This window comes from Anas platyrhynchos, chromosome 15, assembly GCF_047663525.1.
Source record: "Anas platyrhynchos isolate ZD024472 breed Pekin duck chromosome 15, IASCAAS_PekinDuck_T2T, whole genome shotgun sequence".
NCBI lineage: Eukaryota > Metazoa > Chordata > Aves > Anseriformes > Anatidae > Anas > Anas platyrhynchos.
Window position 1 is genome coordinate 2,825,036 of NC_092601.1, and position 10,359 is coordinate 2,835,394.

At 41.9% G+C, this 10,359-nt stretch overlaps 2 protein-coding genes across 3 annotated transcripts in view; one reads left to right on the top strand and one right to left on the bottom strand.

Annotated features, from left to right (window-relative positions):
* TXNDC11 (thioredoxin domain containing 11) overlaps window positions 1-8,369 on the top strand; it is a 37,386-nt gene extending 29,017 nt beyond the window's left edge. For both annotated transcript variants that reach the window (XM_038187124.2, XM_038187125.2), the window contains one exon: window positions 65-8,369. In XM_038187124.2, the coding sequence (XP_038043052.1) occupies window positions 65-686 (622 nt within the window). In that variant the 3' untranslated portion in view covers window positions 687-8,369. The remainder of the gene's footprint in view (window positions 1-64) is intronic.
* On the bottom strand, window positions 716-3,493 carry SNN (stannin). Its single transcript, XM_027469471.3, has one exon. The coding sequence runs from the start codon at window positions 3,491-3,493 to the stop codon at window positions 3,230-3,232; it is 264 nt and encodes an 87-aa protein (XP_027325272.1). The 3' UTR covers window positions 716-3,229.
* Window positions 8,370-10,359: the final 1,990 nt, after the last annotated feature.

The window sequence follows — 10,359 nt, forward strand, 5'->3', positions numbered from 1 at the left end:
CAGATATTTAAATAAAGCTATCATTGTTTACGTACCTTTTTTAATATTAGTATGCCCTTTTTAGGAAGGAACAGAGTATGAAGTTTCCAGAAGACTTCTCAGTTAACCTTCCTAATCTTCTTAAATTTATTTTACATTACTCAAGTCTTTCTTCATCAGCACCCTGTACCAAAGAATGCTTACATAAAGAAACAGTTTTACAGCAAGGACACATCTTGCACTTAGAGAAAGAAATTCAGAAGTTAAGATCAGAGATCAGTGCTCTGCATCAAGCCCACAACCACCTTGAGGCACAGCTTTCTGAAGCAAAAAGAGAAGAACATCAAGTACAGCAGCAAAAACACATACTGGAAAAGCAGCACAAGACTCTGCAGCTCCACAGCGAGCAGTTACAAGCCACATTTGATCAGAAGAATCGAGAATTACTAGAAATGGCTGAAAAGCTTCAAGAATTGGCTGATGCATCAGAAAACCTCCTTAAGGAGAATACTTTACTAAGAATCCTGGTAGCATCAAGGGAAGGAAAGCTGCAGGGCAAAGATGAAATTAACGAAGCCCTTCAGCCAGAGCAAAAGCTTTCTGATGACAACATATTGGTTTCAACAGCTACTGCCACATCAGAGGAAAAAAGAATTGATATTGATACTCTAGAAACAGAGCACAGTAGTAAAAACAGGACAGAATGATTTCCTTCACAAAGAAAAATGACACAGTATTGGGTAGGTATTTATGCAAATTTTATTGAAATTCATTGTAAATAAAGACTTCTTCCCCCACATGATCTAGAAAAAGAAAATCAAATGAAATATTTTTGTATACTTGAACAACTTACTAGCTACCCACATCTAAAGCGAAGAGTATGGAAAACTTTCTGCACTTTACTATTGCACTAGCTTGCAGCCACCTATCTGATAAAGATGCTGATGCTTAGGGGCAGCAGCATAAAACATCTGACTAAAGACCAGTTATTTTTCACCAGCTTTCTCTAATAACTGCTAGACGGAGAAAATTAGACCATTGATTTATACTTTTCCTTTAATTCCTGAAGATTGCCCTTTACACTGCATTGTTTGCAGAATTAAAATGGAGATAAATTATCTGTATAATCAGTAAACTTGAATGGACAAAGTCATCTTGCTGTAGCTACTCTATTCAAGAACTTCAGCACTTTGTATCACTTTTGTACACTAATTATGTCTTGAAACCTGCAAGAGCGGAACTGTGTGAACTGTTACCTAGTGAACCAAAACTAAAGAAAAATCTTATTGATTTAACCCGTTTTCTCCTTGCTTTTTAGGATTTATACAATACAGCAATCTTAAGTGTGTGGGTCTGGCTACATATGCAAGCCTCCTGACACTAGTATATTAAGCATGTGCCAGGGCAAGAACTGCCCTTTGGTATACCCTATAGTATACTCTAGTGGTAATTCCAGGAGCTTTTCACTGCTGTCAGTATTAGTTTTTGCTTCAAATTTGAGTCTTCAATTAAGAAATCAGAAGCCAAATGCAGCACTAAAAGTGCAAGACAACATCTTACTCTAGAAGAAAGGGGTATGACCTTACTGAGTAGGCCACTGTTGTCTTATATCCAGTTGCATAATTCTCAAGTAAGCTTGCAAGGCATCTCTTAACTGAGTTATGCCATACACACAGGGGCAAGAAGCAAAAGAAGTGACTTCCAAGGGAGCTGGGATTTGAATTTCATTATTTGTAGAATATTTTAGGAAACAGGTCTCCACAGTAAGCTTTTTGGTCCTAGGCAATCAAGTGTTTAAAATCCAGACTAGGCACAAGGAAGCTACGTATAAAGTAGCTTCATATAAAATAGTTCATAAAGAAGCTGCGTATGAAGTAGTTTAGGGGCTAGAGTTAAGTTGAACCAGGCTTCAAAGCATGTGTACCTACTCAACAGTCTGAGAGTAGGCAAGCTGGCCTTGGTGGTTTAGTGCTGTCCCTTCTCCTCTCCAAGTATTTAACACATCTTTTTACAGTTTCTATAGCACAATTTCTTCCACAGAGCAGGAAGTGAAAGAGATATGCCATCCTTACATGAAAGTGCTTCCCAGCTAGTAGTATGAAGACACCCCCACACTGAAAAGCAGTCCTGCTTCCCTGTATCAATCCTAGACAAACTAATGTTAAAACTTTTATCTTGTAGTAGTTGAGCTAAGCCACAAGATTATCTACAAGATACACAAATTGAATTCTGTAGTTGATCACTTGTCTTTAGACTAAAAAGCCTTTTTATAAACAGACTCCTAACATTTTGTTTACATACACCTGAATTGCTAAGTACACAAACAGACCTTCTAGGAAAAAAAATAGGTAAGTTACGTTTATAAGTTTTAATAAGTAACTGCTTCTGCAGTTTCAGCATGCAGACAGAAGAGAAGACCCTGCTCTACTGCCAATTCAAATTCCTGGAAACCTTCTGGACCATCCCTGAGGGTTCAGTATCCATCATCAGTTCCCAGTTCCATCAAAATGGCAGTTTCCTCGCAGTAGCTACATGGTTAGAGAGCTCAGTTCTAGCAGCCAAAAGCTTAGCCTATGCCTAGCTGCAACTGAAGGAAACCATTTCCTTTCTTGTAGCTCCTGTGTTTCTTCCCTCAACGTATTACTGTCAGGTTATACCTGCTTTTCAAACAAGGTATTCTACCTTCTTTTCAACATTCTGTACTAGTCCAGTAAACTGCTGAAGTTCTGGCTCTATGGCTGTGCACTCAGAAGTTAATAGCAGAAGCAAGTTTTAACTGCAGATCTGGTTTTGAAGGTCTGGATTCCACCTACAGTCCTCTTGTGTTACATACTATTTCACCACACTATTCTCATGTGCTGTGAAGCACAAAGCAAAAAGCTTCTGGCAGCCTATTTACAGTTCACAGTTGTAAAGTAGTTCACATTACAGTAGTAGCTCCATCAAAATAGGCTCAGCTAAACATTCAAGTAACAAAAAGATGCTATCAGTCTCTTCACTCAAAGATATCCTGGTGTCCATTGCCAGCAATGGACTTTATGCCAGGTGAGTCAGCTCTTGTCACAGAAGTAGGATACACAATTGACACAAAGAGCAACTTCACAGTGCATGCAGTTGCAATGAAAGCTTATTTAAGCCTCATCAGGGTGTTTTCTGATGAGTAATGTGCACGTGACCAAGTTCTTCACAGTATAGATTCTTCTGCTGGTTACACATATAAGCACAGTCCACATACAGGTGTTGCTCCAAGTTAGCTATGTACTTCTGTGCTGTTTGGAGTTAGCTTTGCTTTCCTCTCTACGCAAGGTCCTTTAGCAGAGTACTGCACAAGAAGAAAGGGCTCTTTGGTTTCTCCTTCACCCACGATGCTTTCCTCATCTTCAGACTGGCTGATCCTCTGCAGACGCAAGTAACACCAGCAGCCCAGTATCAAGGCACCAAGAGCTGCAATAGCAATCAAAATAACAATGACAGTCACCACTCCTGTGGTGGGGCTGTGATCCATAATAGACATGGTCAGTATTTCGGATTGTCAGACTTCTTGAGGAAGATTCTGCTGTTGTCACTGTATCTTCAAATTCCTGCAGTGGAAAAAAAAAAAAAAAAGAAATACTTAATGCACTTGTTCAGCTTCACCATAATCAGAAATATTACAATTATGGTTGGTATCCTCTCTGTGATGATACATGACCCTCCTGAATTCAGTGCTTCACACTTCTGCATATACACTTACTTTAAGATGTTTCTTTACAACTTGCCTTTGAACATGCAGATGTCTACACTGAACTAAAGCAAACGAACTAAATGTGGGTTCAACTTGACCTGCTTTCAAGATGCCCACGAGTAATAATTTTTTTCTAAGAGAAGATGAGAAAAGATACTGAGGCATCTTAGGATCAGGTGGTTCTGAGACAGAACAGTCCATATCAAGTTTTAATCATAACTCAACCAAATTTTTGCAAACATTGAAGTCACTAGGCAGAGTTCAGCAAACCCAGCACTCATATCAAGGATATACCTAGATTTACATAGCAAAATCATATATATTTTTGCCAGTGATGGAAGCTATAGAGTTTAGCATGAAGAGATTTAAGACTATTTAATACAAATACTAAATCATGGTTGACTCTCAAATCCATGACAAGATAGTAATTTGGCTACCTTTACTTTTTGTAAAGAACCTTACAGAAACAGTACATCTAACTGACAGAAGTCTGTCACTTTAAATTTTTAATGTATGTCATCTTCCTAATGCACAAACAGTTCCAGGACTGGTAACTTAATTGCAAAATTAATTCTAATGCTAATGGATTACTACAAACCCATCCATAGCACTGGTCTGTTTAGAAGGGTTGAGTACATGGTGATTAATTGGTTGTTCACTGAGCTGGTAAAAAAAACAAATATAGCTTTAAATGCATTTTTTGTAAGAAGCAGGTAAAGCTAGATTTATTGGAGACTTCAGTAAATCTAAGGGGAAAATTATTATTACAAGCTTCTGCTCCTCCTTAGTGGCTTTCAAATAGCAAGAGCAAGGTGGCATGTTAGAAATGAAGCTGAAATAGGAACAGAGGCAGGAAAATGGGAGAGGAAGAGCTGCAAGACTTTCGTAGTCTGCCACAGTTCCAGCAAGCAGCAGATGTTCTCCATACACTTTTGTCTACTTCCACTTCTGAATTCATGGTATTTTAAGGAGTCATGTGGGCCTTTCCTTTTAAATTTAAGGTTACTGTTAACAAAGTTGGCAGTTCTGGGTTTCTCTACTTCAACTGGGTTTGTTACTTTTTCTTTCCTGCTACCTTCTCTTCTACAGTACAGGAACTCACAGGAGACTTTTTAGAGGTCGGAGCCAGTTACGATGTGGGAACTGCTGTAAGAATCAGGGCTCAAAGTCACGATTTCAGGTACAGCAGGTACAGTCCCGAAAGGCTCTAGGGTCTGCTGCAAGAACAGAACAGCAGTGCCTGCGTTCATTTGTGTGTAGGCACTGACTGGTGTTGGATTAACTAGTTTCTTCTGGCTGCAATAAATGCCAGGCTGCTGAGGGTCACATACCTGTAAAAATGCTGAACAGACTCTTCCCCACCATCCCTGCTGCACCCAGCTGCAGTATCGGCTCCTGCATGCAAGCCCCCTCACAGGTCAGTCTCACCCAGCCTTAGGTCAGAACCCACAGGCTGTGTGCAGTACCTTGGATTCTCACCGTGACAGAGTCAAGGCAATTACATCACACCTTCACCAACATCACTTAAGCCAGAGATGGTTTAGCCCCTAACCTCTCGTGGAATGGCAGACCCACGCACACCACGCAGCTACTTCATCCACAAGAGAAATCCAGTATGAACATTATTAGGGCCCAGTGACTCAGAACTAACTTGCACACACTGATTGGGTTTCCAGCCCTATAAACTACTGCAGCCAGTAGCATACCTGACAGCAGCAAGTCCAGCAGACTCAATTTTCTCCAATTAGAAAATCAACTACCACTCACACCCAACCATACCACATATCAGCAACAGCAGAACTATGCCCACTGCAGCCAGACAAGGTGTATAATTTTTGTCAGGATCATCTTGGTTTTGCAACACTATAAACTTTGCTTAATCAACACCAGGAAAACAGCTGAGGGTGAGTCAGGGTGGCTTTCATGAGTTAGTTTTCCTCAGGGCATGTCTGAACTGCAGCACTATTTGATCTAGCCACACCAGCACAGCATCAGCACAAATGATTTAGTCTGCTTCTCACGTGGGCACATGAAGCCCTGTCCCACAGCTCACAGGGCTGCTAGCACCAGTGACAGCCTACTGAGTGCTGTTTGGTGTGGCACATATGTTTACATCAGAAGTAAAGAGTTACTGGTACCTAGAAAATAGCTTTTAACACTGAGAAGTCCAAGAGCCAGATGTTCTACCACGAGCCAGCACTGTGCCCTTGTGGCCAAGAGGGCTAATGGGATCCTGGCATGCATTAAAAGGAGCATGGCCAGCAGGTCAAGGGAGGAGATCCTCCCTCTGTACTCTGCCCTGGTCAGGCCTCACCTGGAGTACTGTGTCCAGTTCTGGGCTCCCCCGTACAAGACAGGGATCTCCTGGAAAGAGTCCAGCGGAGGGCCACAAAGATGATACGGGGCCTGGAGCATCTTCCCTATGAAGAAAGGCTGAGAGACCTGGGTCTGTTAAGCCTGGACAAAAGACTGAGAGGGGATCTCCTCAGTGTATATAAATATCTGAGGGGTGGGGGACAGAAGGATGTAGCCAACCTCTTCTCAGTGGTTTGTGGGGATAGGACAAGGGGCAATGGCTGCAACTTAGAGCACAGGAAGTTCCGCACTGACATGTGAAAGAACTTCACAGTGAGGGTGAGGGAGCATTGGAACAGGCTGCCTAGGGAGGTTGTGGAGTCTCCTTCTCTGGAATGAGAAGGAGATATTTAAGTCCTGTCTGGATGCCTACCTGGGTAGCCTGCTCTGAGGAACCTGCTTCGGCAGGGGGGTTGGACCCGATGATCTTTCGAGGTCCCTTCCAACCCCTACAGTTCTGTGATTCCATGTTATGTCCAGATAACAGAGAACCCACACCTATGCACACTGTAAGAAGACATTTCTCCATCCCCCTCTGTGACACAGCTGCAAACTGCAGTGGTCCTTGTTCACCATGGATAATGGAGACATGGGCATAGCAGTTTGTGAAACTGTGCTTGAGTCTCCCTCAAGTAGGAACCTAAGCTCTTCTGTAATGGGGAAGAACTGTCTTGAGACAAGTTTCTCTCTCCCTTACCAGGTTATACACGGGGCTCTTGCTATTCCCATTTCTTTTGGGATCCCCAGGAGCACAGCTGTCCCAGAAGGCCTACTGCCCAGGAAGGTTCTTCTGAACCAAGTATACACAGTAGCAACTCAGAAGTTCTGAGATGTAAGCATTTATTGGTGTTGGGTTAAAAAAAATATATATATTATATATATATATATAATCTTACTATTCCTAGACATCTGTTTAACACCACAGTTATGGCTTCATAGCGCTGCTACTGCTTGAGGTTGTGAGGCAGTTTAACCCCTACTTCCACCATCTGAGTAAGAAGGTGTTTCAGATCAGTCCTGTTCTTCAGCAGGCACTGGAAAGGACCTTGCAGGCCCACATGTGGGTACTGGCAACTCCTGCACAGCTGCTGCTTCCAGCAAGTGAGGCACTATAGCAGCTGACAGCCAGGAGCATAAGTAGGGAGCTTCACGGTGCAGAGCTGGCCAGGAAGAAAGTGCTGATTACTGTGGGTGTGACAGCTTTGTTTTGTTGTCCCCTGCTCTAACAAGTCAACTCAGCTTAGTCATGACAGCTCCTTTAATAAATTCACACAGAACCTTAAACAGAAGGACAGGTTTTAAAACTGGGAGATTATCATTTCTTGTAGAGAAGCCCTGCTCCTAACTCGGGCCCTTAGACTAAAAGGATAAGCCTAACAAATATTCTTTGTTGCACCTAGCATGGGGTTGATCATTTGTATTTAGTATCACCACCTAACCAGACAAGCCAAACGTTAACAGTAGCAGACAGAACAAACTTGCAGGACTCATCTCTGAGGCAGGATGTTATAAAGTGAACTCTCACTCTGTTTACACTAGAAAGTTAATTCTAGCTGGCTTAGGCTCTCCTGTGTGTCAAGTGATATTGCTTTGATGTGGCAAGGTAGGAGGTGTTGGAGACAGAGAACTAGGACCTACAGGATGCAGATGGATGTCCATATCTTTATTATTTTAAATCAACTGCTTTTATATTTGATCAAAGGGACTCAGATTGACTGAATTCTTAAAGTCTGGAACAAAGAAGGGCACAACTTCCTCCAAATGCACTACCCAGTGAGTTTTATTTTCCAGGCACAGAAGTAAGTCTGATCTCACGTTCATGCTGTCAGGATTATCAGGTTGCATCAAGAAGCCTTTTCTAGCTTCTATTCAGAAAGCTCCTGATGTCTTTGCACCATACTATAGTTAATACTAAGAGCTACAGGAGAAAACAAGACTAGATGTCTTCAGAAAGATGACTGCATGGACATTCACCCTCTAGCAAAAGGACAACCAGATGAAATTCAAGGTCATTTTCTCAAAGCACTTCAACTCCTACTTCTCAGTGAGAAAGCATAGTAGTCATTCCTTCTGCAGGCATATCCTCTCCTTTCCACTCAGGGAGCCCGGAGCCAGCACCCTATGTGTCCAATATTAAGCAACTGTACAGCTTTACAACGGCACAAACAGCTCATTAATGGTGCACAGTAGTAACTGGGATGACAGCAGCTTCTAAGTTTTTGATTAAATTTTTTTTCCTGATTGTTTGAAACTGAATTATCAGAAGCTGATAAAATAAAGACAGTGCTCTGGCATTAGCTACTGTTGTTAATTCATGCTGAAATTGTTCTTGCTTTAGGTCAATGTCTAGAGCTAGAGCTCTCCAGCAGCCTTAATTCTGCTTTCTGCTTGGTACATGCACACACTGCAACCACACTGGTAAGAACTACCAGGGCAACCTTTGGGTTGGGTTGTTCTTGTGATGCAGAACTCACAGCTCACCACCAGCAATTGACTGAAATAGAGATTAAGCTGTCTTCAGAGTTAATTTCTCTCCTGGAAAAATACTGCATTCTGTTGATCCCCTTAAATTGATCCTGAAGGAGATTACGAGCTTTAAGGCTCACTTCTCAAAGCATACCTGAGCTAAAGAGACCTATAAGTATACCAGGAGCAGCACTCACTTCATCCACCACTTTTACTGTAAGATATTAAAAGATGTAAATTTCTGATCTTCAAAGGAATTGTTAGCAACATTTGTATGTATTTGGTGGCACTTCTAGAGCTACATCCATCTCTTCCCGCCCTACTTGCCATCAAAGGACACATCTAAGCACATTTACTCATTAGTAAGATTGGTCAGATTCCCTGGTGGGAACTGCAAATAGCCTATCTCAGTTCCTACAGCAGTCAAGCAGTGAAAACATCAGGTATAAGCCATTTTTTCTAGAAGTAACAGCTTTTTTTTTTTTTTCTCCAGCTAATGCCAGCTTCCACTCACAATTCCATTTGTGAAGTTTTATTACCCAATCCAAAAGCTCTAAGTGAAGGACAAACATAAAACCAATTTAAATTGCAGAAGGTTGCTGGAGGACAGATTCTATGAGGCTGGCAGTAGTTTCTAAACAAAGTTTTTTTTATGACTGTAGGCATTCTGCTGCTAGTGGTTAATACCAGCTGTGGTTAATACCAGCAGGCATGCACATGAAGAGAAATACTGCTACGGTAACAGCCAAAGCTATGGGAAGAGGCTTCAAAAGGCAATCTACTAGAGTTCACCCAAACAGAACACTCAAAATCCTCAAGCAACAATTGCACCTTAAGCTTGTTAAGTGTTTTTAAAAAGATACTTTTGGCAAAATACCACAAGGAATAATGCAAGTTAAATGAGGTAGGCGAAAAGATATGAGAATAGAACTACCACCCTGACTTTAGCTTAGAAATAGATACGTAATAACTACTGCTTAGTTAAAAAGCCTCCATGCTAAAATCTTTGCAGGAAAGTAACAGCAGCTTGCAGTAGATGCTACTAACTGAAAAACACTTCCTCTTGTATGTGCAAGGAAGATTACTTTTAAGGAATGCTGTATGCTCATCATAAGAGCATCCTCGTTACCAGTGGAACAAGGAGGGAAAAAGCCTCAGGGGAGATTCAAAATGTAATTCTGGCATTGGCACACAAGTGCACCCAGCACTCACATTATTCAGCTGCAGAAAGCTAGAGGCCTTCATAGCGCAGAAGCTGTCAGCCTTTACTACTGCCAGAGAAACTGTGGGAGCACTGTTATTCTCAATCAACTCTAGTTTAATGCCCTCTCTTTCTGATAAAGCCAAATTGCACTGCACAAAGCGAGGCTTGGCTGGAGGCTGTTTTTGAAGGAGCTGTTCAGTGGAAACCTTCAGTGCAAGTCTCCTGCCACAACCCTTGTTCCACTTGTGATGAGGAATAAAAGAGCAGGAAAGCCTTAAAAAGGCTTTTCTGTAGCCAATTCATTACAGATAGGCTTTACTGTCCAGGACAGTTTTCCAACAACTTAGCAATCAAGCAACAGTTAGAAACACTAGACCTAGCATCACTGCCTGGAACTGCAGTTAGTCTCCACATGAGGAGAAACAGTACCTTACACTTAATCAAGAATTACTTTCAGAGCTTTTACACTAAGTTAAACTACAGGCAGTTAGTGTTTTGCATGAGACAGCAAGGTGAAGAGAGGGCAGAGCAGGCCAGTGAGTCCCAGGTACAGCCACACAACTTCAAAAGCACACAGACACTCTCAGCAGCACAGCAAGGGGAATAGGTTTATGCTGTAACAGCCTGTCAG